We start from the raw sequence: 27,456 nt of genomic DNA, 5'->3' as shown, positions 1-27,456 counted from the left end.
TTCACCGCCTTCTTAATAGCATGCCCATCTCTAAACCTGCAACTCCGATATTAATTAAAAACAAGTAGCCCGGCTTTCCCTGGAGATCTCGCTAATACAACCTTTTTTTTTTTTTTTTTTTTTTTTTTTGGTGTGTGCATTTTGCTAGAGAGCTTTTGTTCTTCTATGTCTCTAACCCACCCACCCCCCTTTTAATTTGTTGCAGGTGTTGCTGCTAATGAACACAGTCTCTCTTCTCCCTTCACAATGAAAGCCAAGCCAGAGCCCAGGTACCTGGATGGAGTGAGAGCTGAAGTCTCAGGAATTTCCCAATGAGTGGCCAATGGCTACTAGCCAAGGTCAGCCAGCCCCCATTCGTGCCTGTCCCCACCAGAGCAGAGGCAAATGGCCTCTCCAGTTAACACCTCGGTGGCTTTTTTATTATCTAGTCTAGCCACACAATTGTTGTCAGTTGCAGCCCATACGAAAAGAAATCTCTTTTATTGGTCTGAGATGCCAAGTCCAGTCCCAAAGAGGGGACTCATTTCCAGCTAACATGTACACCTCCTGATTTTATTTTATCTTCGCCATGCAGGCTGGAGGGCTGTTATGCAGTCGTGTTGAGCACATCACACATTAAGGGCTCTTTAAAGGCCTGGATTGATTGGAAGGACAAAAATTAAAAGCAATCTGATCCAGCCCCATGCCGGATCCCTTCGGATTTCCTCCTTATCCCATTTCCATCCACTGTCACAATTTGAGAGTCTGCCCGATTTGATCAGCTTCACCTCCAGGGGAGGTTGTAATGCCAAGGTTAGGAGGACGCCAAGTTACAGGCAACTTTTTGATCTGCTCATCAGCAGCCTGAGAAACGCTGGCTCTGGATTTTCCATATCGGCCATTTGGAGAACACAAGCTCCCACCATTGGCAAACCTGCAGTATTCAAGTCTATGGTACATCCCAGCCACCGCTGCCTGGTAGATGTGGCATTTCCATGCTGAAGCCCCGAGTCCCCCCTGACCCCACCACCACCTCTCCAGTGCCCCTTTGGGCCCCACCCATCCCGACTGCGCAGCCATGCTGCACCTGCTGGTCCTCTTCCTGCACTGCCTTCCGATGGCCTCTGGGGACTATGACATCTGCAAATCCTGGGTGACCACAGATGAGGGCCCCACCTGGGAGTTCTATGCTTGCCAGCCCAAAGTGATGCGCCTGAAGGATTATGTCAAGGTGAAAGTGGAGCCCTCGGGCATCACGTGCGGAGACCCCCCTGAAAGGTTCTGCTCCCATGTAAGTCAGCCTACTGCTTCTATATTACTGAATTGAGGGGTGGGGGAACGGTGTGCTGAGAAAGACCTCAGGGTGGCTGAGTGGAACCAGAGGGTATGAATACAAGACCAGCTCCAAATCCCACCATGGAAAGGTGCCAAAGCCGAGCTGCCCTGAGGACCCTGGGGGCTGAGTGACATTTTGTGGGTGGAAGCAGTCTTGGCCAGCTGACCCTGGGATGTTTTCTTGCCAGGAATTTCACAGCAGTCATAGTTCCTGTCTCAAAGCCAGCCCCTCCTCCTTTACAGGAAGTCAGCATTCAGACCAGTGACCTGGGTACTGTTTGCAAGGTTACACCCCCACCTGCTTGGGTTCACCCCTCCGGTGGTGCACCCTCCTGGCCTGCCCAGTCCAGTGGAGTGCATAGCATCACGATCCAGCTCGTGCCAAGCACCAACCAGGCATTTTGCAGAGGACAGTTTCTGGGGGGCTTGGAAGGAATTCCTGAGACAGGGGCGGAGGATCAGGCTGGATAGATGCAGCCAGCACCTCAGCCAGCGCTGTCCCCTAGTCAAGAGGCAGTCAGGCCTTGTCACCCGAGCCCCTAGTTAGAGAAGAAGGTGCCCTGAAGCTAGCGGGAACTCAGTGTTCAGGCAATGTTAAGGGTTCTGGTAATAGCAGAGTTGGACGAGAGCTCCGGGGAATTTGGGGTTGAGAGCCCAAGGCCCACTATTCTATGGGGTTTTCCCTGGGCTCCACCAGGCTGATTCTACCTTGGACAAAGTCAGAACGTTTGAATGGCAGTCTCACCAGGGTCAGACCAGGGTCTCTCTGGGTTTCTGCTCTGTCAACTGAAGAATGGGTGGGTTAATAAAGTATGCCGAGCGTGATTGTAAGAGGTCAAGGCTCAATGGATACATGTTGTTCAAAATCAGACTGGACACGGAGAAGGGGTCCCGGATGTTTGGTCTTTCTGGTCATCGAGATAGAGAAACTGAGAGAGCAGGGTTGAAGGCCCTTGGCCAAGGTCACAGCACAAAGTGGTGAAGCTGCTGAGTTAAGCTGAACCTGCAGCACACAGCAGGCCAGTCCCTGGTGGAGGCTGGGCAGAGCAGTCAGGGGAGCCGGCAAGAGGGGGTTCAGTGTCCCCCTGCAGGTGGCTGGTGCCTCTGAGTGTCCTTGGGGAAAGCTGGGTTTATTGCACAGTCAACCTGGTGTCCCCAGCCCAGGCTCCTCAAAATGTCTGAGTCCCTTGGGGCAGCATCAGTCACAGTGCAGAGCAGCAAGCCCAAGAAGGTAGATTCCCACTTGTCAATGGTGATAAGGCTGTCACTGTGGGTGGTGGCTGGGTCTGGGCCAGCTTGGAGAAGGGAAGGGAGGGGGGGAGGAGACAGCTCAGGGCTGACAGCCAAGACTGGCTTGTGTGTGGACATTGTTGAGCACCAAAAGACCACGCTGGCCCAAGATAGGCAAAGGGCCCGGGGCCCTGAAAGTCAGGGCTGAGGCCATAGTGAATCCCACTCTGAGTTCACATCTCAGCTCCTGTGGGAACTGCTCCAACCACACATTTCCCAGGCAGAGTCTCAACATGATTTTGTCTTTTAAATATTAATCGTTGCCAGGGTTGGGGGCAATTCATGGAACCAGCTTCTACTCGAGGGTGTAGGAGCTACAGAGGGCCACCAGAGGCAAGTCTGGGGCCCTGTCCTATCTGGTGAACCAGGTCTTGATGTTGGTTGAGGTCTGGGGTCTGGATGGGTGAGAAGGTCCAGGAGGAACCCGAGTGTGGCTGAAGCTCCAGCCTCTTAGCACTTGCCTCATGGACATAAATGTCCCATGATAGGAATGTGCAGCTTTGCCTTTGATTACAGATGTGAGCTCAAAGAGAACGGAATGCCACTGGGGCAGGTGGAGGGCAACCCTCAGAAGGTGCTGACTTCTGCAGGGAGGTGGGCATCACACCCAGTCTGTATGAGAACCCCAATACCGCTTTTTACTGAGGCCCGTCCTGGGCATGTCCAGGGCAGGCCACAGGCATGTGTTGTTGAACCATGTTGAGGGTACCCCGAGGTAAACCCCAGTCTAATCCCCTTTTAAGGATTAGAAAGATTGCCTAAGTCCTGCCAAGGTCAAGAAGCTCGGCAGGCGAGGCAGAAACTCATCTGCGGCCAGAGCACATGCTCACCCATCAGGGTGCCTGGCTACCCTCTCTGAGCATGCTGACCTCGCTGAGCCTCGGTTTCTTCCCGTTTCAATAAAAAAAACGATAATGTAGGTGTGTCGCTGGCAGTGGGACAGCTGGGCCAGGCACGTGCGAGCATGTGGGAGTGCTTCGGTGTGCAATGGCCATAATTATCTTACGTCAACCATTGTTATTACTCCCTCGGTGGCTTCCTGGGCTTTTCTGCTTCCCTGGAGTATATTGCTTCATTCCAGCCTTGACCACATCACAGACTGCATTTCTTGTCTACAGGCAGCAGGTGGTAGACGAATGCCCAGGGACTTTAAACATCCTCAGTCAAAGCAGATGTGGCGAACTAGCCACCAGAGGGCAGCCAGACCACCCAGTGCCCTCTTAGTCTGCTAAGCCAGGGCCAGCTCATCCCGGCTCTCTGCTGTTAACAGGTGAGGGCCTACCTGAACCAGCACCCAAACAACCAGGACGTGAACCTGGAGCACCCCGGGAGTACAAGAGGGGACAAAGGACAGTCGCCCTTCTCAGTCCCAGGGTGCAGCCCCTGCTTTCCCAGGTTCCTGTCCTTCAGCAAGGCCACCAGAGAACTGAATTGTAAATTCCAGCCTGGTGAGGAAGGGCAGGGGGATAAAAGACAAGATAAATGAATAAATAAAAACCTATTGGCTCTAAACGCATGAGGAAAATGAATAGGGATGAGCTTTCCGCAGAGGGCAAAATTTCAATGAGAGCTGCGGGTCAGAGGCAGGCCTGGGAGGGGAGAGCGGAGGAAGAGGAAGCCAGCAGAAAAGGGCTTTTCAGCTTTTCACAGGGTGGGCAGCTATGGCTCCTTGGACCCTTCTGCGTGAGGCAAGCACCCTGGAGCCCGGCTGGGCCAGTGTCTAGTGCCTCCTGCCTGCTGCCTTCACTCCCTTCTCTGTGCTGAGGGGACAGAACCTTAGGACATCACGGGGTGAAGGAGGAGAGACTGAGTACGCCCAGCCTTCTTGCAGCCTCATTACCAGAGTGTGGTCCCTGGACCCCAGCCTCAGCCTGCCTGAAATGCAGACTTCCAGGCCCTGCCCCAGACCCGCTAAGCTAGACTGTAGGGCATGAAGACACAGGCAGGGTCTATAGTGGGGAAGCTTATTGTGAGGGCTCAGGAGGCCTGAGGTTTCCTTGAGATCTCTACAGCTCTGAGTGTTGATCGCAGCCCAGGGAAGAGAAGCAAGCAAGAGGGACCTGCGGGTCCTGAGAGAAAGGTATAGGGTCAGGCACTGAGGTTACTCAGGTTGAACCCTTGAAAAGCAGGGTGGACCTTGCCAAGGCTGGAGTCTATGCTTCACTTTGTGTGAGTGAGACTCAGTAGCTGTTCCAGACAGTGGCAGAGACCTGTTTTGGTGAGAATCACATCTTGGCATTACTCCTCTAGGCTTGATGATCTGGAATAAGTCATTCAAATTCTCTACGCTGGGCTGTGGATGTGGCTCACTGCTGGAGTGTATAGCATGCACAAAGCCCAAGGCTCAGTCACTAGCACTGTACAGACCAGGTGTGGTGGTACTCAGTAGATAGAGGCAGGAGGATCAGAAGTTCAAGGTCATTATTAACCGGGTAGAAAGTTCAAGGCCAGCCTGAGCTACATGAGACCCTGTCTCGATACAAGGGTTTGGGGTAGGAATTGAGTGGGGCTGGAGGGATGGCTAAGCATTTAAGAGCACTGGCTGTGTCTGCAGAGCACCTACATTGTGGCTGACAAGCATCTGTAACCGTAGTTCTGGGAGCTCTGGCACTCTTTCCTGGCCTCCATGGACATTGCACACGTGTGGTACCCAGACATACATGCTGACAAAATACCCATAAAATACAATAATTTTTTTTTTTTTTTTTTTTTGGTTTTTCGAGACAGGGTTTCTCTGTGTAGCTTTGCGCCTTTCCTGGAACTCACTTGGTAGCCCAGGCTGGCCTCGAACTCACAGAGATCCGCCTGGCTCTGCCTCCCGAGTGCTGGGATTAAAGGCGTGCGCCACCACCGCCCGGCTAATAATTTTTGACTTAAAAAAAAAAAAAAAAAAAGCTGGGTTTGGTAGCACATGCTTTTAATCCCATCACTAAGAAGGCAGAGTAAGTGGATATCTGTGAGTTCAAGGCCAAGCTGGTCTCTATGGTGAATTCCAGATTAGCCAGTATTATAAAGTGAGACCCTGTCAAAAAAAAAAAAAAGAAAAGAAAAGAAAAGAAAAAAGAAAGAAAAGGAACATTCTCTAAGCCTCAGTTTCTCCATCTAAGAGCTTGCCTTACCCACTTCATCACCTTCCTGAAGAAGGAAGCAAGTCGGAATGAGATTTGACCATTAGCCTGTAGCTGGTCTCCATCATGTATGCCGACATGTATGAACATCGAACGTGTCTGACAGGTCTCCAGGGAGATGACAGTTTGTAGTCCTATGCTGTGTGACTTTCAGCAGGGGATGCCACCTTCTGTCCTCAGGTTGGGGCTAGCAGGAGACCACACTCAGGACGCTGTCACAAGTGCAATGCCTGACACAGTGTTCGGTTCACAGGGCCTTAGTGCCTAAGAATCATTTGATGGGCAAATGGACGGATGGCTAGAGGGATGCCGTGGTCTAGGAAGGCTTCTTGGAGGAAAAAGGATGAAGGCTGAGCCTTGAGGAAGATCTGGGGCTCTGATCAGGACCCAGGGCAGCTGGAAGCTCCCACTTTTCCATCTCCCCATGGCTGTGGAATCAGCCTTGAGTGGAAGGCAAGGGTTTGCCCATCTCTCTGCTTACATCTGTCACAGTGTCTTCGAGTTGCCAGCACTAGCCTTTAGCTGCAGCCACAGCCCCCCTGGGACGAGAGTAGACCCTGGGAGGTCATCTTGTTGCACAGAGGTCTCCTGCTGGGGCCGGACAGGAGATGTTGAGCTATGCTGCCACCAAATGCCAGGCCCATGGGGGTCACTGGTGCTTCTGATGTTTCTGGGAGGAAGCAGTTGGGTTCAGACACCCTGAGGAGAGCAGCAGCAGCTGCAAAGTAGTGAGTATACAAAAGGACCCAGGAGAGATAGCTCCCCAGAGTGCCAAAGGCTTGGAAACCCTGGGCCTACCGCCTTGCTGGGCTCAACTTCCTTTCCGTCCATGTACCAATTTTATTTCTATCTACTTATTTTTTGAGACAGGGTCCTATGGAACCATAGCTGGCCTTGAACTTATTGTGTAGCTGAGGATGAACTTGAACTTCTGATCCTCCTGCCTGTACCTCACAAGTGCTGGGATTACAGGCATGAGCCACCCACATCTAGTTTATGTCACGCTGGGGATCGAACCCCGAGCTTTGTGCCTGCTAAGTGAGCACTCGACTAACTCAGCCAAGTCCCCAGCCCCTACCCTAGTTTTTAAGAATTTCCTTTTGGGTATTATGGATTTAGGTGAGGCAGGCAATTGGTGGACAGACAGACAGACAGACAGACAGACAGACCTGCAGGTTCTTCTATGCTGACTTTGATATTGATCCTCTTTGGGGCTGTGGAACTTGGGATAAGTCCTTGTGACCCCAAGCTCTTGCTTTCTCATCTGGAAATGGGGGTGGTGCTTTCAAGCCTCCAAGGACATTTCTAGTGATGAGGTGAGGCGAGGCATGAGAAGCTGACATCAGAGGAATGCCCAGCGAAAGGGAGTGTTTCCCTTCTAGAACCAGCTGGAAGAGCAAACGGAACAGACACAAAGAGATGGTGGGCAAAAGATGCCCCCACAGTCAACGTGCATGACAAGGTTATAGGGCAGGAGTCAGAGACAGAAAGTCTAGAAGGCTGCAGAGACCCACAGTGGACGGTGGAGAGGGGCACACTCCCTGCTGCTGTGCCTTCGTGTGGCCTGTGAGCAGGGAGCCACACCACGTGCTCACCTCAGCACTCTCTGGCTAGTCTCTGCTATGCGCCTTTTAGGTGGGATGTTGGTTGACTCTCTGGGGAAGGGTCAGTGGGTGGGTGGGAATGCCGTGTTTCTCTCCAGCCCCTCACATGCTCACATGTTCCCCTCTGTTGCTCTCCTCCAATCAGCCAGGACTGTTCCCACCCAGGTGCTGGTGTATAGTCCATACTAAGTAAACATATTCGACAAAAATCCCACCAAACTTAAGAGCAATCAGAAATTGCCCAAGGCCAGAGGGACCCCACTGTCTGGAAGCACACAGCCATGGTGCCAGCCACTCAGGGCAAAGTGACTGGCGGTGGCTGTTGCCATCCCTCGAGCCCTGTTCACAAGACTCACCTCATCCCTAGCTAGGTTCCTGGTGGAGTCCCAGCCCAGGGGGTCCAGGACACTCCCCCCCAGTCCTCCATCTACCCGCTCACACGCTGGATTTGATCTCATTTGGTGACACACGGTAGAAGACATGGGACACACCTGGAGGTCACCTGTGCCAGCCGCGGGCTGGAGCTGCTCCTGTGTGGTCAGCAGGGTTAATGAGCTCACTTCCTGGCTTGCCTAGGTGAGCTCTCACAAACTGCCACCTCTGTCACCAGAGGTGCCTCTCAGAGCTGGATCTTGAAGACCCCAGGAGACAGAGATCTCACACTAAGCCCTGTGAGCAATGGTTCTTCTGTAGCAGTACCATGAGGGTGTAAGGTCGGGCTGAGGCAGGATAGGGTGGTGTGGGAACATAAATGATCACTGAAGTCTGCACCTTTGATGTCCTTGAAGTAGGATTCTGGGGATGCACCCTTCTTTTGCAGTATACTGGCCCATCGCCCCAGGCGCCATACGTACTGTGGCTACTGCCACAAGACTGTCACACAGATGAGGACAGGGATGGTTAGAGGGTGAAGACACTTAAGTTACACAGCCAAAGCCAGGATCCTCCTCTGAGTCTTGCCCACTGTGTCCCCCAAGCCTTCTTCTATAGCACAGGTCTGAATGGCAGGGGGCAGCTGCAGAGAAACCTGGCTGGTAGGAAGGGGCTGAAATTGAACTCCCAGGTGGATAAGCAGATCTAAACCCTGGCAGGGGCGTGTGTGTGTGTGTGTGTGTGTGTGTGTGTGTGTGTGTGTGTGTGTGTAGATCGGCCCCTCCTGTGAAGATGGTCCAGTGTAGTTTGTCTTAAGTCTCGGGGGACCCTTCAGACCTCCTCAGTCCCCATTCCATCTCCCTCCTGCTGCCAAGTCATTTGTCCACTTGACTGGAAGTACCGCCCAGGGAAATAAGTGGAAATGAACCAAGACCCCGGACATCCCCTCCACCAGGCACAGGGCCGGTGTCTGAGCCAAGGTGAAGAGGAGCCAGGGAGAGGCAGCTACTGGACAAGCTGATGTTTCTTAGAGAGTGCCCGCCCTCTGGGGGATCAAGAGGCGATTGGTGGCGGAAGGGGGAGTCAGTGGTGCTGGGGGGACAAAGGGCACCCAAATCCAGAACCTTTACCAACAACCATGTGGCAGATACTACACTGAGCCGGCTCCTTGGGACAGGTGTGCCCTCTGCAATAGCTGGGCAGCCTTTCCACTGTCCCCAAAAGAGGAAGGACAAATGAGGGGCTCTGAGTGGGGACCTCCTTGTCCCCTGCACTCCTGACTTCCTCCATCTGCTTACTGGTGGAGAGAATAGCAGCATCCACCCAGACACTGGGGATGACCTGAAGGGGACCAAAGGCAGAAACCAACTCCTGTCTCAGCACAAAGCCCACGGGCGGAGGCTCCTGACTTACAGGGGCCCCAAACCCTCTGAAAGCCTATAGTGCTTCCCGGAACAGGACCTGGGCAGGCGTGTGTACACATACAAACACAAGGTTGTAAACCCTGTGGGCACTTCCTAGACAGCCCCGACTCCAACTGTGGACCCTGGTGGCCAATGGTACAACTCCAGAGGGTCCTGCTTACAGGGGCCTTTAACGTCAGAGAAGTCAGGGTGTGTCTTCTTGCCATCTAAAGGTCTTGATTCCACAGCCTCCGTCAACGGCCATATTTACTGAATGCCTCGTGTATACTAAGCAGTTAACATAAACTAGTTCAACTGAATCCACACAGAACACATGGTAGAATTATATGTGAGGCATCTCAGAGTCAGAGAGGTTTAACCTCTTGTCCAAGCTCACACAGCTTCTAGCATGCTGGGCTGCCCAGACCTTAGCGTCTACCCAGGCTACAGGGCTGTTGGGAGTCTCTCTGCGTATCTCAGAAGGAGAGGGAAATGGAAGGAGCTATCATTTGTGCATGTTCATGCATGCACACGGGATGAGCAGGGCCCCCCTCAGCCCTGGAGGAAGGAGGCTGAGGAGGAGTGATGCTATGTTTTCCCGCCCACTGCTCTTTGAGCTGAGATGGAGCCTGCTAATCCACTTACTTGATAACTCACTTGCTCCACGTCTATTTGGAAGCATGCAATCTCCCACGCACCAGCTCCATCGAAGGCGGGGTGGCTTTGCTTATTCCTCTAAACCTGGAATCTGATCTGTCTTTTCTGGGGATGGAGTGGTGAAACTGTACCCGCCAGTGGACAGTAATGGACCTAAAAATAGAGGGCATAAGGAGCGCTGGGTGAGAAAGGGTGCTCTAGGCCTGCCTGTCTAACACTGGACAATCCTGTCTGCCTGCTCATCTGCTCGCCCAGTGCTTGGGATCCTCTCGGCCTAGGGAGAGGTATGAGAATGAGGAGGGTGGGGAGACAGACTGTCCCCTTGATGCCACTAGCCACATCCAGGTGGGAAGCCATCCCACCATCCCAGGTCTGGAGGCAGTGACCTTGCCCTTGGCACTCTGGAACTTCCTGAAAAGTCCTATGCTGTCCACTGCTCGGGAGGAACCAGAGTGTGAAAAATGAGAGGCTGGGGAGTACTCCCTAAGGCTGGGAGTCAGAATCCAGCCCCCAAAGCCAGCATGGGCAGAGGTGCCGGCAGCTCAGACAGGACGAAGGCCTTTGAGAACCAAGGGAGATGTGGGTTTTTTTGCTGCTCTGGTCTCTGAATTGAAGAAAGCCAGATGCCCAAGCCTGGAAGGATACAGGGCAGCCTCGGGGAGGACTTCCATTCATCAGTGGTTCTCAAACTCGCCCGCACACAGCTCACTTGTAGAATTTTTACAAACCTGGACGGAGGCTCACCCAGTGTTGCATGGCTGGGCATATGTGAACGTGGGGATTGTGACAAGCTCTCTGGGAGTCCCCAGTGAGCAGAGGGTCTGGAGCCGTGAGGAGGACTGCCTCCTGGCCCTCGCCTGCTCTTGTTCTGGTCACTGCTACCCACATATCATTGGGGCCTTTGAGAAGATCACTCCAAGGGTAAGGAGATGAGGAGCAAAGAAGAAGAACACAGACACTCTCACCCACGCCACAGTGGAGTTGCTTCTCCCTTTAGGACCCGGGGATACCCACACCCCCTGCACAGACCTCTGGGGCTTGCCTTCCCTTTGGCCTTATCTCCCATAAGCCCCAGCTAGCTCCAAGACCAGCATACACAGCAACTCACCATTCCCTGCAACGCTGTGCACTCCCATCACAGCTCAGCCCTTTGTCTGGCCCTCTACCTCAAGCATCCTCTGTCCCAGCCATATCTTCTGCAGGACTTGGTGCTAGTATCATACATGAGATCAAATCATAGGCAATTTCCCTGGGTGCCTCTACTAGGGATGCACATGCCTGAGTTAGCAAAAGTGTGAAGTTGAGCAAGCACCTGGCCTCTGTAAAATGAGAGTGGTAGCCGATGACCTCACAGACCTCACGGTCCAGGTCTGACCAACCGTGCCAGCCTCTCAACCCCACTGCATGCCTGAGTCATCAGCGTAAGGCTTTCTCTGATGGGTGTATTAGTTGCTTTTTCTTCTGTAACAGAAGAAACGTATTTGGGAATCACAGCTTGAGGGTACAATCCATCATGGTTGGGGAGTCACAGTGGCAAAAGTGTGAAATAGTTGCTCATAGTCAGGAGCAGAGAGATGAATGCCGATGTTCAGTTCATTTGCTCACTCTTCAACTGGGACCAACGCTCATGGGGTGGTGGGTGAAGAGCATGGAGCTCCTTTCTTAGTTAAACCTCTCTGGAAACATAGGCATGCTCAGAGGTGTATCTCCTAGTGATTTCAAATCCTCCCAAGGCAATGATGAAGAAGAACTCTCACAGCTGGTTAGTTGGTTGGTTGGTTGATTAGTTGGCTAATTGATTTATTGGTTAGCTGGTTGATTTGATTAATTGATTTTCTGGCTAGCTAAGAAATTTCTGATTAATTGGTTGGTTAGTTGGTTAATTGGTTTGTTGTTTGGCTGGTTGATTAGTTGGCTAGTTGGTTAGTTAGTTAGATAGTCAGTTGTTTTGTTGGTTGGTTGACTTCCCTGCTGGAGTAGATCTCTGGATGTAAGACTCATGAACATTGTTACATATCTCTTCGTTTTGTCCTAATGGACAAAGTCTGAAGCTGCTTCTCTGGAGTGACATCATTCAAAGGGCTGACAAGTAGCTGATCAATGACTAAAAGAATAAATCTGTGTCTTCTGGCCCAATCTCACCGTTCCTGCCTGCCCACTGTTCCTGTGGCTCCCTGCTTCTTCCTCTGCCGCACCTCTTAACAACCCAAAGAGCGGTAGGAAACCAGCCATGGCCCTTTGCAGGGACCACCCCAATCTGTGTGGGGGTGTGCCACTCTTAAGACTTCATTCTGGCTGCTGAGAACCCAGAAAGGGGACCCACTGAAGGGGCTCTCACTCCGCACCCCTGAGCACATTGCATGCGCCTCTCCTGTCTTCCCAGTGCACCGAGGTCACACAGACTTGCTGTTAACCAAAGATGGCATTCTGTGTGCACAAATAGGCAGCTGGGACAGAGCCAGGGAGGTGTCCTCAGGGAGGGGTGCTTATTCAGACACCTGCCACTGGGTGGAGCCTTCAGCTAGAGGAGCCCCAGCCTGAGAAAGGAAGGGGGAGGGTGGGGGTGTCAGCTGGTGAGATGGCTCAGTCAGCAAAGAACTTGCCAAGTGTCATGAGGACTTGAGTTTGATCCCCAGAACTCCCTCACAAAGCTGTGCACTTGTAATCCAAGTGCCTGTGATCCTGGCTGTGGGGAGGCAGAGCCAGGTGGATCCCTGAGGCTCAGTGACCGGATACAGGGCTCACTGGCCAGCTCTCCTATACTATTTGGCAAACTCAAGACCAACGAGAGACGGTCTCTAACAAAAAGTGTAAAGTGCCTGAAGAATGACATCCGAGGTTGACCTCTAACCTACATATGCACACGCATGTGTGCATGCAAGCCTGTGTGTGTGTGCGCGCACACACACACACACACACCACCACCACCACATGTACACACCCATTAAACACACACAAGATATACACACCTCCCCCTGTCCCCCAAAGGAAGCCAAGGCTGGCTAGAGAGGCTGGAGAGCTGAGAAGGAGTAGCTGTGTTGGGGAAAATGGGCAGGATTAGGGTCCAAGGCTTGGGCTTCAGGGACTCCAGGTGCTAAGGCTCAGGAGGCCACAGCACCTGCCTCATCACTTTACACAGGTACCTGGAGTCAGGTTGGGGATGGGCTGGGGAGAGGAGACCGAGGGGCTGATGGTGTCTCCTGTGGGGACAGGACAGGGCCTGGGACAGAGTTACCGGTTAGTGGGGTTAAGGTCTATTACCCCTCTGGGTATCTTGCCCTTTGGCTAAGTCTGTCCCAGGCCTCAGCGAAGAAGGCCCGATTGCCACACTCTTCAGCAAGCAAGCTGGGGGCAGCTGCCACCAGTAGGTGGAATGATCTGGGCTCTACAGGCTCCAGGGATATGTGGAGGGGCCGCGCCATGATGCACTCGCCCCACCCTGCGCTGGAATCCTCCAAGCCTGCCTTTCCCCTCGTGATGAAATATTCATGTCAGCAGAGTAGGACCTCTCTGGGAAGGCTGCCTGTGTCTAGCTTACGCCTTGCACAAGCTTTTAAAGAACAGGACGCTTTTCCTACCCTCTAAGCATTTTCTAAGTCTCCAATCAATAATGCACTTTACCAGTGGCTTCCTCCTCTCCAAGCCCTACCCCCAACCCACCCCTTCCTCTCTCTTCCTTTCTTCCTCCCACCCCTCCTTTCCTTTCATTTACTTGTTAAAGAAATTAAGGAAAAATGTTGAATCATTCAGGTGGTGAGTGCAGCCCCTGATGGGGAGTGAGGTGGGTGGGGAGGGCAAACCACCCAGAGTGTGAGCTCAGAGATGGGGTGTGCAGATGCCACAGGTGGGGGACAGCGGGACTAAAGCACTGAAAAGCTGGAGGGAAGCCTTTGAGCCTGCTGAGCTCCTGATGAAGAAGGAGGCAGGCTTGGACCTGGGCTTGTATCAGCTGGGAGAGAGATTGCCTAAGATGCAAAAGACCCCAGGTTCAATGCCCTGCATTGCATGACCTGGGAGTGCTGACACACACCTGTCTATCCAGTACTCAGAGGTAGAGACCAGAGGATCAGAAATCAAAGGTCAGCCTCAGCTACATAGGGGGTCTGGGGCCAGCTGGGATACGAAAAATCCTACCTAAGAAAAAGTGCGGACGCGCAGACTTGGTTTCATGGGGCCTCTGTCTCACCTTCATCTAATGAACTAGAAAATGTTGGTGGCCTAATGAGAGAAAATAGGACCAGGAAAGGAGTCTTGGAGCAGGCATTATGGAGCACGTGCCAAAACAGACAGCTAAAGACTCTAAAAACAGAGCAATCCAGTTGCCTTTTTGTGGTAGTGAGCACCCTGTGTCTAGATGTATGCAAATGTAGAGGAGTCATCCTCTTCCAAGGCAGGGGCCCACATGTGTCTGCTTGGTAGGTGGTACACTGAGGGCCTGGAGCACATTCATTGCGTGTGGGGGCCATAAGGCTGGCTGCCAGGCACGCTTCAGAACTGGGAAAGTGTTTCCCCCCTCAAACATTCCTGGAAGTCTGGCTGTGGGAAGAATTCACATATGCCCAGGGCAAAGCAGAATGGAGCCTTTTTTTTTTTTTTTTTTTTTAAGACAATTTCGAGTTCTTGAAGAGATTAACCCTTGTGTAGTCACTGCCTTGGCAAAACCCTCACCCCCGCTCCCTGTGGTTGCTCTGCAGATGGAGGAAGCCAGCCATACTGGGGTGTGACCCTGGAGGCCGTGTGAGTCCGAGCAGGGTCTGGCTTTCCACTTTGAGCCAACAGGCTATCTCCCAGGTGTCTTGGCCACATACACAACCTGGTATCCCGAGGTCCCCTGAAGGGATGCTAAAACCAGCATCCCCAAACAGACCAAAGGTCTTGAGGTCGGCATTTCCTCAGCTGCTGCTTGGGCCCATAGCCCTACCTGGATACAATTCTCATGACACAGGTGGTGAGGGGCCCAGCTTGGCTATTCAATGTTGTCGTGTGAAGCAACTGCTGGAGAGTGGCATATAAGGTGGGGTGCCGTGGTCCCTGCTCTCCTGGACTTTACTCTTGCATATAGAAGGTTCTAGAAGGAAGGCAATGGTGGACAGGTTTGAAACGAAAGGCCTTCAGGTGTCTTCCTCCAAAGCTGCTCTGCATGGTGACATAGTGCAGGACCAAGAAATGTTTTGCTGACTCGAGCTAAAGCCACAACAGTCTTGGGAGGTGGCCTGAGACTCTGGGTCCAAAGTAGACCTCCGTCTAGGACATGATCAGAGTCTGGGTCTCGGAGAAGAGGACAATTACTAAGGCTCTGGGTGGTGCTCTGCTAGGATGAAGGATGGAGGATCAGGCCCAGCCTGGGCATCTTGTCCTCCCCTGCCTGCATAATTCATAGAGCATGGGAGAATTGTCCCGAAGACTAAGTCTCCCTGGACGGCTGCCGCTCTGAGTGGGTTTCTGCTGATTTGTGAGAGTGAAGCAGGTGACCTTGCTGCTGGCTGGGGCAGAGGAAGAAGAGGGGGGTAATCAATGAACCCACAGAACAATACAGAGAGCTAGCTGGATAGAGGAGCTCAGAGAAGGAGGAGGGAGTTAGGGATGCAGGGCAGCCCGAATTAGGACCAGCAGCAAACACAATCTCCGTTTCCGCCTTGTTAATAATTCATCCCTCTGCAACTTTCTTACCAAGAAATAGGAAATCATTCGTTAGGGCGAATTCCCCCAGCGCTTGGCTTTCTCCCTGCCTCTGGGGGTGGGGAGGCTGTGGCTCTCTTCCCTTCATCCCAAGTGGCCATGGAAAGGAGGAGTGTAAAGAATTTGAGACTTTAGGGTAGTAATGGCACAGTTGGTCTGTTGACTCCTGCTTTATCATTTCCCGAATAGGGAAACTGAGGTATAGATAGATCCAGGCCCGACCCAAGTTATATGTCATTGGTGTTAGGGGCAATGCACCCAAGAAGTCAGCGTGCTTATTGACTTTCAGCCTGTCCAGGCCAGGACCGATTCTCCCCAAGTCCAAGGGGAGGGGAAATGCTGCCTTGATTGCCGGATTCTCCACCTTCACCTCACCCCTAAGTCCCAAGACTTTGTAAGAATGGAAAGCTGGTGTTGTGTTCCCCCTCATGTCAGCACCCTACACCCTGGGCTACTCCTTGGGGGTCTCCTGCCTCCCACCTGGGACACAGAAACCATCTCCAGCCCCCAGTGAGGCTGACAGCCCAGCAGCCAAGTTCAAAAAGAATCTGTCAGCTGCTGAACTGTTCAGGGCCTGCCCACACACCCGGGTGGCAGAGACACGGGCTGTCTGCCTCCTGGGGGGCGGGTGGCACGGGCTGGGGGTGGCTATGTCCTTTCTTTCTTGAGTAAATGGCAGTTTCCTGACTTGCATTAGAGCTGGGTATTGGGCATTGGAGAATCTGCCCCCTAGGATGCAGAAGGGAAATTGTGCTGCTGGGTTGGGACAGGTCCATACATGATGCCAAATGATTTCTTTCCTGCATCCAGCATCCCTGAGCACACATTACACAAGCACTCATCTTGTGGTACCCAGACAGAATCTCATTGTGTAGTCCTGGCTGGCCTGGAATTCCCTATGTAGACCAGGCTGGCCTCAAACTCACAGAGATCCGCACTGCCTCCCGAGTGCTGGGATTAATAGCCTGTACCCACCATGCCAAGGAATTCACCCAACACTTGTAAAAGAAGCAACGTCTTTTCCTCACCCATCCCATTCTCTGGGCTGAGACTCCTATCAAAAAACAAAGATAGGAAGCTGAAAAGCTGGAGAGATGGCTCAGCAGTTAAGAGCACGGGCTGCTCTTCCAGAGGACCTGGGTTCAATTCCCAGCACCATCTGTAACTCCAGTCACAGGGAATCAAAGTCCTCATCTAGCCTCCTCTACACATACTACACAGATATACAGGCAGACAAAACACTTATACACATAAAATAAATAATATTGTTAAAGAGGCTGAAGAGATAGCTCAGGGTTAAGAGTACTGGCCGATTTTCCAAAGGCCCCAGGTTTGATTCCCAGCACCCATATAGCAGCACATAATCATCTGTAACCCTAATTCTAGGGAATCTGATGTCTTCTGGCTTCCATGGGCACCAGGCATGTATGTGGTGCACAGACATATATGTAGACAAAGCATCCATACACATTAAATAAATACATAAACAATTTAAAATGAAAGATTGGGGCCAGGCGGTGGTGTACACGCCTTTAATTCCAGCACTCGGGAGGCAGAGCCAGGCAGATCTCTGTGAGTTCGAGGCCAGCCTGGTCTACAGAGTGAGTTCCAGGATAGGCATCAAAGCTACACAGAAAAACCCTGTCTCGAAAAAAAAAAAAAAAGAAAGAAAGAAAGAAAGAAAGAAAGAAAGAAAGAGAGGGTTGGGATTTAGCTCAGTGGTAGGGTGCTTGCCTAGCAAGTGCAAGGCCCTAGTTTTGGTCCTCAGCTCTGGAAAGAAAGAAAGAAAAAAAGAAAGAAAGAAAGAAAGAAAGAAAGAAAGAAAGAAAGAGAGAAAGAAAGAAAGAGAGAGAAAGAGAGAGAGAGAGAGAGAGAAAGAAAGAAAGAAAGAAAGAAAGAAAGAAAGAAAGAAAGAAAGAAAGAAAGAAAGGAAGGAAGGAAGGAAGGGAGGGAGGAAGAAAGGAAGGAAGAAAAGAAAAGAAAGATTGGAGGACTAGGGATGTAGGTCAGTGTTAGAACGTTTGCAAGTGTACAGGGTCCCTGAAATTCATCCCCAGTACCAGGAAGAAAAGAAGGGAAGAAAGAAAGGAGAAAGAAAAACATAGATTAAAGAGAAAATCATACAGATAGGTTTAGTTTAAGTTTTATGTGACACTTGAGCCTTCATAAGGACTAGGACCAGGATGAATCTGTGTATTCTTTTTTTGGGTGGGGAGCAGCAAGGTTCAAGACAGGGTGTCTCTACACAGCCCTGGCGGTCCTGGAACTCACTCTGTAGACCAAGCTGTCCTTGAACTCACAGAGATCTGCCTGCCTCTGCCTCCTGCATGCTAGGATTAAAGGAGTGCACCGCCACTGCCTGGCTTGAATCTGTGTATTCTTAAAATAATTTAAAGTCTTGGACAGCCAGGACTGTTACACAGTGAAACCCTGTCTCTAAAAGCCAATAATAATGATAATAATTTAAAGTTTTATTTATCTATTATTAGTATGCATGCGGGCACATAATGTGGGGACATGTGCTCTGTGCTAAGGTTGGAGGATAACTGTGGGTCAGTTCTCTCCTTCTGCCTTTATGGGGGTTCTGGGACTTGAACTCAGTGTGTCAGGCTTGCAAGGCAAGTGCCTTCGCCTGCTGAGCTCCTTGTGTTCTGATGCTTGGTGTGAGGGGGATGATGAAAGAGAAAAACTGGGTACGAGGCCTGGTGGGGGTTCACAAACCGGGAGAATCTCAGCAAGGACCGGATACTCAGGTTCTTTGCTTGACACCCCGTGTCCTTAGAATTAAGGGATCCCTTTCCTTCTCCTCAGTGAGGGCCTCACAACCTGCTGAAGAGAAGGGCCAGGAGTGACCTTACTGCATAGAAGGTTCTCAAATTCTTTCCACTTGAAATAGTTCGAGGGGGCTGGAGAGATGGCTTAGTGGTTAAGAGCATTCATTTGTGGTTCTTACAGAGGACCCAGGTTCAGTTCCTGGCACCCACAGTGGCAACTCACAACCTCCTGTGACTCCAGCTCTGGGACATCTGATATCCTCTTCTGGCCTCCATGGGCACTTGAACACATATGTGAGCACACAGGCATGCATAGACACACACAAAACGACACACACAACATAAATAAAAATAAAATCTTTAAAAATACACAGTTTTGTGGTAGCGTGTGTTGAACGCCAGCAGGTCTGAAGAAGCTGAATGCTCACCCAGACTCAGGGAGCTTGCATGTGGCTGAAAAGATTGTCTGCTCCTCCTCAGTCCACCACAGACTTACCCTTCAAGCCCCTTGCAAAGCACCAAGTTGGCCCATATCATGGGCAGTAGTTGAGAGTTTGTCCCAACACAGGTTTGGATTTCAAGCCCAGCTGGTATGAAGCCATCCATTTCTCTAGCCGAGACCATTCCAAGTCTGATGACCTTTGAGAAAGTCACTTGACTTTTCTGAGCCTCTGTTTCCTCCTCCTGTGTTCTATGTGAAACCCAGGTGATGTCACCACATGGTAGTGACAGTTTTACTCAACCCATTCCTGCATGTCAGCTGGAGGGGGAGGGAGATGGAGGTGGATGCTAGGAGATGCCGAGAACCCGGGAATTCCGTGACGTAGACCACCTGAACACAGGCTGCTTAAGACCCAAGAGGCCTGTGAGGACTTCTGGGCTAGGGGTTTGGAGACTTGCATGGCTGAACTTTCCCAGATGAGGGTTGCTCTGTTGACAGCAGTTCACTTCCTGTCCCAGGATGCTTTTCACCTGGAGCTTGTCCAGCGTGTTTGCCCCTGGACTCTGACTCTTGCCCTAAAAATAACCGAAAAGCAAAATCCTTAGAGACGAAAGTGCTCAAGCCTGGTGCAAAACGGCTTTACCAGCCTGTTTCGTGCTTAGAGACTTTGCAAGAGACCTGTCGTGCCACCCTGCCCCACCCTGGTGCCCTGTGCTGCTGGGCCAGGGTAGCTACACAGCCTACCTTCCAGGTGACTCGCTTGGGGTGTGGAGACAGAACAGCTGCAGAGATGCTGAGCTCTGATTCCCCAGCATTCTCCAAGGTCAGTGCCATTGTATCCGGGGGAAGTGACATTGGGCTGGTGTGTGCTTCGTGTCCATAACACCTGCCCCAGCCCCACTGTCTCTGTGCTCCCTGGACTAGCTGTCACTAAAGCCATCTATGTTCAAGGTGGTCTGTGTCATGGAGTACTCAGGTTTCCAGCGTCTCCCAGCTCCACCTCCATCTCCTTCCCTTGTAAGGTGGCTGGGATACCCCCTCTCCAGTGGACATGCAGGAATGGGCTGTGTGAAACTGTCACTACCATGTGGTGACATCACCTGGGTTTCTCATACACTCTATCTCACAGAACACAGGATAAGGAAACAGAGACTCAGGAAAGTCAAATGATTTTCTCAAGGTCACAAAGCCTCCAAAGGGTGGAGCTGAGTTGAGCTTAGGGCCAGTTTCCTTAAGGGCCCCATACACTTAAACAATGGGTTCTAACCCAGACTTAGTTCTCCAGGGGGCTCCTAGAAACTGTATGGGAAATGTATGTGGTCGGTGACAGCGTTGGGGCGTGCGGTGGAGGGTGGGGGACACGACTCCAAGGCTTTTTGTGTAGTGTGCATGTTTTTGTGCAGTGTGCATGTTTTTGTGCAGTGTGCATGTTTTTGTGCACATATGAGTGGAGGCCAGTGGTCAGCCTTAGGTGTCACTCGTTAGGAACTATACACCTTGGTTCTGAGACAAGGTGACTCATTGGCCTGGAACTTGCCGATTAGTCTAGGCTGGCCGGCCAATGTCCCTGTGGATATTTCTGCCTCTCCTCCACCGTCAGGGCTATAACCACACCACCTCGCCTGGCTCTTTCATGGCTTTTGAGGCTCAAACTTAAGTCCCTTCAGGAAGCGCTTTTACTGAGCCACCCCCGGGGGGGCTTTTAAAATCAGGGGTGTGTGACTTGTTTTGTTTTGGGGTGCTAATCAGTAAGTGGGCAGAGAAGCAAGTGCCGGTTTTGACAGCATCAGCGCTAAGCTTGGGTTCCGCTCCGCAAGGTCAAGGGTGCCCGAAACTCGCCTAACGTTGGCCGCCCTTGTCAGGCCACTTCATTTGGCTGTTTTCACCAACACTTAATCTGTTCTGTAGTCATGGAAGCTGGAGACCCAGAAGGCTGGCAAAGTCGCTGCTGCCTCCCGCTGTCGTCAGCTGTCCCGCTCGCTCGGGTGGGGGCGGGGCTTGCTGGAACTCCCCTGGAGTTCTCCCTAGTGTGGCACGGAAAGCCAGCCAGGGCCGGAGCCAGTGCGCTTTCAGAAAGGGGTTGGCTCGGTGCAGCCCGTGCCTCCTTGGTGATGCAGGATGCTGAGATCTTGTGGTGGCTGTGAGGTGGGAGGGAGAGGGGAGAAATTGAGAGGACTGTGCCGGCCATGGCTTGGGATTATTTGCTGTGCTCGTGGCTGGCAAAGTCCTCTCTGCAGCCGGCATGAGCCTGGTAAATACACAGGCTGATTCATTAGTGTCTCACCATCTGCTTCCCAGGGGTTGGGGAGGGGGCTGGCAGGCCCGGCAGGTTGGGCAGCATGTATTCTTAATCAGGCTGGAGTCCCCAGACCCTCGCAAAGCCCCTGCATCCATCTTCTCTATGATCAGAGGCCAGGAACAGCTGATGGCTTTAAGGAACACTGTGTCCCCCACCCAAGGACTAGTAGCAGGCTAGGGGTAGGCAAGGCAGGAGGCTGGGAAATGACCCAGGGAAAAGGTAAGGTACGAGATTCACAGCATCTGGGGAGTGTGTGTGTGTGTGTGTGTGTGTGTGTGTGTGTGTGTGTATGTGTGTGACAGGAATATCGATAGTCAATATGAGATTGGCAGACATTAATAAAATTATCCAGGGACCAGGTGGCCTGGGAAAGGACATGGCCTTTGGAGGAGCGGGGGAAAGGCTATGGAAGAGTCCCCAAGAACACCCTGGAAAACCCGGGGTCAGCAACCCCTCACTGAGCTGCTGCCCTTCCCACTTGCTTCCCTAGGATGAGCTTGCCGGGAGCTGACACCTTCACAAAGACATTTACTGCCTCGCAGTTTCAGGATCAAGGTGCTGGGGGTGCGGCTCCTGCGGGCACATGTGACCACCTCACTCCTTAGGGCACATGTGACCACCTCCTTGGTGTCTCACGTCTTTCCTCCAGGTGTGTGTGCAGAAGCCTCTGGTGCTTCTGTGTGAGCCCCTCCTCTCTCCTCATAAGGGACCTTCTCAGAAGGAGAAAGACCACCGGAGGGGCTCCTTCAACTCACTCTTTCATCTTTTTTTTCTAAGACAGGGTTTCTCTGGAATTTGCTCTGTAGTCCAGGCTGGCCTTGAACTCACAGAGTTCTGCCTGCCTCGGTCTCCTGAGTGCTGGGATTAAAGCCAGCCAACTTTCCTCTTAAAGACTGTCTCAAAATACAGCTAGCTACCTTTTGAGGTTGCTGAGGGTTAGGCATTAACATATGAATTTGAGGGGACACCAACCAGCCCCAGGTGAGGCACAGGGCGGTAGGAAAAAGGGAGTGGGAGAGCATCCAGCCTGCATCAAGTTGTCCTTCAGCCCCTCATAAACGTGCAAACTCTGTGTGTGTGTGTGTGTGTGTGTGTGTGTGTGTGTGTGTGTGTCCGCCATTCCACTTCCCAGCACACAAGCAGGCGCACTCTGCCCTGGGCTCAGGGTGTGCTCCTTCATGCTACTGGTGGCAGGGGATGTAGGGGTGACCTCATGGTCAGCCAGCCTCCTCCAGCCCAGCAGCCTCTACTTCCTCCTGGTCACTGGGCTTGGCCTCTGCTTGTCATGGAGCCTAGGGAGGTCATTCAGCCCCTTCCCATTCGGGCCAACAGCTTGAGACCCAGTGAAAGAAACACAAAGCTCCTCCTTTGTCATCGTGCTGGTAAGATTGCCAGACTTGAAAGGGGGTACCACTGAGGCAGTGTAGGGCAGGAGGAGGAAAGAAGGGGGGTGGATCAGGAGGAAAATGGAAAGGAGAGGGGAGGGGGGGAAGGGAAGGATGAGAGAGAGAGAGAGGGAGAAGGGGAGGGAGAAGGAGGATTGGTAGGGCTTGGTTTCTCCTCAGAAGTACTTCCAGTCCCTCAGAGAAGGCCTGGGTTTATCTTGCCTTCCCTGGGCCTCAGTTTCCCACTCTACTCAGTAAGGTGCTAGGCTGGTGGCAAATTCCCTGTACCCCAAGGTTTCTGGTCCCACTCATCAGCAGGGCTAGGCAGGTGGGATGGACATTGGCACCACAGGGTGCTAGGGACGGAGCTATTTTGGTCGGCCAGGGCTTTGTGGGTCCCGCCTTAGTGAACCCCCTGGGCTAGCTGTGCCCACCGAGCAGCTCTAGGCAGCCGGGCACCAGCCCTGTACTGTGGAGGATCAAAGCCCGTGGCCAGTGGCTGACTGCAGTGTTGCTGGCTGGGGTGGCCAGGGATGGTGGCAATGTGTCCACCCCCCTCAGGGGCCTCATGGCTCATTAGAGAGCAAGAGGTTTTTAACTCAGATCCAAGCTACTTTGTCTCTGCACAGACACCTGAAATATTCATCAAAGTGGCTGTGTGGACTGGGGCACTGTGCGGCTGTCAGTGCGGGGGGGTTTGTTGTTTGTTAATTAATAGGTCTACCATCCAGAGCAGTTATGGGCTTAAAGAACACTGAGTAGAAAGTACAGACTATCTACTGTCTGAAAGCCCCAGCTCTCTGTGCACCCCCACCCCATTATCTTATCATCAGGCACCTGCTATCTGTGTGGGACGGGCACTTCCCACTGTCTGCATCGGGGCTTGGTGATGGCTAGGCACCAGGCGAGCACTCCACGGCCCTTCCCAGTGACCAGCACCTGCTTCCTATCTCTCTTCCTCTGCAGGAAAACCCTTACCTGTGCAGTAACGAGTGTGATGCCTCCAACCCCGACCTGGCCCACCCACCCAGGCTTATGTTTGACAGGGAAGACGAGGGACTGGCCACCTACTGGCAAAGCGTCACGTGGAGTCGCTACCCCAGTCCCCTGGAGGCCAACATCACCCTCTCATGGAACAAGAGCGTGGAGCTGACGGATGACGTGGTGGTGACTTTCGAGTATGGCCGGCCCACGGTCATGGTCCTGGAGAAGTCCCTGGACAATGGCCGCACCTGGCAGCCCTATCAGTTCTATGCGGAGGACTGCATGGAGGCTTTCGGCATGTCCGCCCGCCGGGCCCGAGACATGTCACCGTCTAGCGCCCACCGGGTGCTCTGCACGGAGGAGTACTCACGCTGGGCGGGGTCCAAGAAGGAGAAGCATGTGCGCTTCGAGGTAAGGGACCGCTTCGCCATCTTTGCCGGCCCTGACCTGCGCAACATGGACAACCTGTACACGAGGCTGGAGAGCGCCAAGGGCCTCAAGGAGTTCTTCACCTTCACCGACCTGCGCATGCGGCTGCTTCGCCCTGCGCTGGGCGGCACGTACGTGCAGCGGGAGAACCTCTACAAGTATTTCTACGCCATCTCCAATATAGAAGTCATCGGCAGGTAAGGCCCAGGGCCACTGGTTTGTCACTCAGGATGTCAGCTGTTTCCTGAAATGTTGTCACGTGGTACCTGGATGTCACCTGTTTCTAGGGATACCTGGTTTTCGGGGATATTATATGATGTTTGAAATGTCACCTGGTTCTAGAGATGTCACCTGATTCTAGGAATGTTACCTGGTTCCCAGGGATGTCATCTGATATCTGTGATGTCACCTAGTACCTAGGATGTCACTTGGGTACCTAGAGATCACCTCTTTCTTGGGATGTTAGCCGGTACCTGAATGTGTCCTGACACCTAGATTGTCACCTGATTCCTGGAATGTTTATGCCAACCTGGTACTAGATACAACCTTGTTCTCAGGATGCCACTTGGTTTCAAGGCAGGAAGTCAGCTGCCTCAGATGTCACCTGGTGCTATAACAAAGGGCCGCCTGTGCAGTCAAGATACCCAAGCTTTGCCGTAATTAGGGGAGCTTTGTGTGTGTGTTGACTGCCCGGGAGGGCAGAGGGTTCTGTACCGTGCAGGAAGTTTGCTCATTCAGTGGATAACTGTGCTGGCTTTATGAGAAGTCCTCACTCCCAAGGCACCTGTGGAACGGGAAGCTTCCCTCTGGACCTTGGGGTACTTAAATGAGTCAGACGTGGCAAAGGGCTCACAGCAGTGGTGCCCAGTGTGCAGTACACGCTTTTAAAAAAAGTATTAAATCAAATGAATACTGGCCCAAGGAATGGCACCCAAGGGTGGGAGCCGCTGACAGAGGGCGCTATGAGGCTTGAAGGTGAGCAGGCATAACAAGGGCAAAGGCAGCATCTGGGGACCCGATTGGGGCCTCACACCTTGTATGTCTCTCCATTGTGGGCTCTGTGCTGCCGAGAGCGTAGCCCCTGACACGAGGAAAAGCCATTAGCTGCCCATGTGTCGAGCATTGTCCTGCTTTTGGTGGTTTTCCTTTTGCTGCTGTTTTGCTCATATATATATATGAAATGTTTGTACACTAGGCACTAGGGCTGTGTTAGACTCTTGCATCATCTCTAGCCCTCTTACCCACCCCTTGTTCTGCTTTTATAAGATACACAGCATGCCCGTGTGTATTTCCATATTTGACCAGGATTGGGAAGAAGGGTGTGGAGGCATGGGGTGGGGAAAGGCTGGAGCCAGTTCCCTCCTTTGCTGGAGTGGGTGGGCGGGGTGGGGCACAGTGGGGCAGCATGTGTCTACATTTCCTTCATGTTGATGCCCTGTGTGGATTCCATGGGACGGAGACAGAGGTGACCAGTCAGGAAGCAGAGTCAGGTTCAAAGCTGACAGAGACTGAAGCAGGTGTGCATTGCAGCCTGTGCTGTGGATTCCTGTGATTTCTAGTTCTTACCCACTTGGGACAGGCATATCAAACTGAAAGATGGCCACTATCTTCATTTCTTTTCCTCTTGCTGTGATGAAATGCCCTGGAAAGGGACAGGAGAGATGTCTCCGCAGTTAAGAACACTTGCTGCTCTTTCAGAAGACCCAGGGTTGGTTCCCAGCATCCACGCAGTGACTCACAACCATGGGTAACTCCAGTTCCAGGGGATCTGATGCCCTCTTCTGACCTACATGAACACATACATATATCCAGGCAAAGCATAAAATAAATAAATACACATAAAATAAATAAATCTAAAAAATTTTTTAAATACTCTGACAAAAGCAGCTTAAGGGAGAAATGGTTTGTTTTGGTTCAAAGAGTAGTCCACCATGGTGGGAAGGTCAAGGCTGTAGAGCAGTGGTTCTCAGCCTTCCTAATGCTGCAATCTTTTAACACAGCTCCTCGTGCTGTGGTGACCTGCAACCGTAAAATCATTTGCATTGCCATTTCATAACTGTAATTTTGCTAATTATGAATCATAGTGCAGATACCTGGGTTCCCGGTGGTCTTAGGCGACCCCTGTGAAAGGGTGAGAACCACTGCTGTGTATCATGTCCCTGATCAGGACGCAGAGAGTGATGAACACAGGCTGACTCATAGCTCCCTTCTCCACTTCCGGGATCCCTGGCAAGGAATGGTTGTCACTCATAGTCCGCGAATCTTCCCAGTTCAATTGACATGATCAAGATAATCCCCACAGGTGGTCATGGTGACACACCTTTAATCCCAGCCCTCAGGAGGCGGAGGCAGGGGGATCTCTGTGAGTTTGAGACCAGCCTGGTCCATATAGTGGATTCCAGGACAGACAGGGTACATAGAGAGACCTTGCCTTCAAAAACAAAACAAAAGGGTAGTTCACATAGGTGTGCCCAGAGGCCTGTGACACAGGTGATTCCAGGTGTTGTCAAGCTGCCAACTAACACATCAAAGGTACTGTCGTAGGAACCATGGGCCCACACGTTTCAGCACCTTAAGGTAGCATCGAGGTCCCCAGGCCCTCAGGACCCTAGCCTGTTTTCTGTGTCCGCTGCTACAAGGGACTCTCTTCAGTATAGCCAAGATCCTGACTTAGAGGGCTCCGGGCTCCCTCCTGTGGTCGTGGTAGTCAGGACCTGAATGGACCTTAAGCCCCAGCAGGGTAACAGCTACCTCTTGGGTAACCTGAGGTTCAAGCCCCGCCCCTCCATACCCCTCTCTAGAGTGGGGCCACTGGAACCACTGTCTCCACGGCAGGGTGGTAGGGTAGTCCTAGCATTCCTTTGGCACCCAGCCTTTGTGGGCACAGGGATTCTCTGTCGTGGTGGCGAAAGTGTGGCAATCAATTCACGGATAGTACTCTTCAGGTGGCTGGTTGGCAGGAAAGCAACAGCTTGGTTATTGATTAATTAGGTCTGGTTAGATGGCACGAGGCAAGTGTGGAAGCCAAAAGAGGAAGCCCCTGAAGTTCCCAAGAGATCTCAGGTTCTAGGGCTTCCTCACTCCATGGCACCTGCCTCCTTCTGTGACCTGTGACAAAATAACCCCCAAGGTGGTATTGAGGGTATGAGATCCCACAAGCCCAGGCTGAAGCATTGAGCAGCTAGACTTGATCCCAGTCCACGGAGCTCACCCTGTGGGGTCAGTTCTGCTTTCAGAGGAGGGAACACTCTGCACTAAATGTCAGGCAACCAGGATCCCAGTCCAGACTCATTCAACATCAAGCAGGCCTCACAAAGCTTTCTCTGGTGAGGCACTGGCCTCATGGACTCCTGGGCTCTCGTCCTAGCTCTGACTACATCCCTCAAATGCTGAAGGAGTATGCACCACAAGGCAATGTCCCAACCTCCCCTCCCCAGTTCTTTGTTTCTCTGGTGGCTCCGTGCTCAGCAATTACAACTCCAAGGAGGGCCCAGATGGCCGTGAGGGCGGGACCAGAGGCACCTGGCAGGATCTCAGGGAATAAGAAGTAAATACAAATGGGCACAAGAGGTGAGCAGGGCTGCGACAGAAGGGTCGCACCGGTGCCTAAGAGTGAATCCAGCCACCAGCACCCTGGGGTTCTGCCTCCCTGCAGCCCTGTTCCCAGGGGCCCATTCCTGGAAGGCTGGAAGGAGA

General features: G+C 52.3%; 1 protein-coding gene across 5 annotated transcripts in view; it reads left to right on the top strand.

Moving 5' to 3' along the window:
• Nucleotides 1-588: 588 nt before the first annotated feature.
• The window catches only part of Ntng2 (netrin G2), a 58,672-nt gene continuing 31,804 nt past the window's right edge, over nt 589-27,456 (top strand). For all 5 annotated transcript variants that reach the window (XM_059259012.1, XM_059259011.1, XM_059259010.1 and 2 more), the window contains exons 1-2: nt 589-1,270; nt 23,314-23,957. In XM_059259012.1, coding sequence (XP_059114995.1) covers nt 1,058-1,270; nt 23,314-23,957 — 857 coding nt within the window. In that variant the 5' untranslated portion in view covers nt 589-1,057. The remainder of the gene's footprint in view (nt 1,271-23,313; nt 23,958-27,456) is intronic.

This window comes from Peromyscus eremicus, chromosome 4, assembly GCF_949786415.1.
Source record: "Peromyscus eremicus chromosome 4, PerEre_H2_v1, whole genome shotgun sequence".
Lineage (NCBI taxonomy): Eukaryota > Metazoa > Chordata > Mammalia > Rodentia > Cricetidae > Peromyscus > Peromyscus eremicus.
The sequence above is the reverse complement of the archived record's forward strand: the minus strand, read 5'-3'. Positions and strand labels throughout refer to the sequence as shown.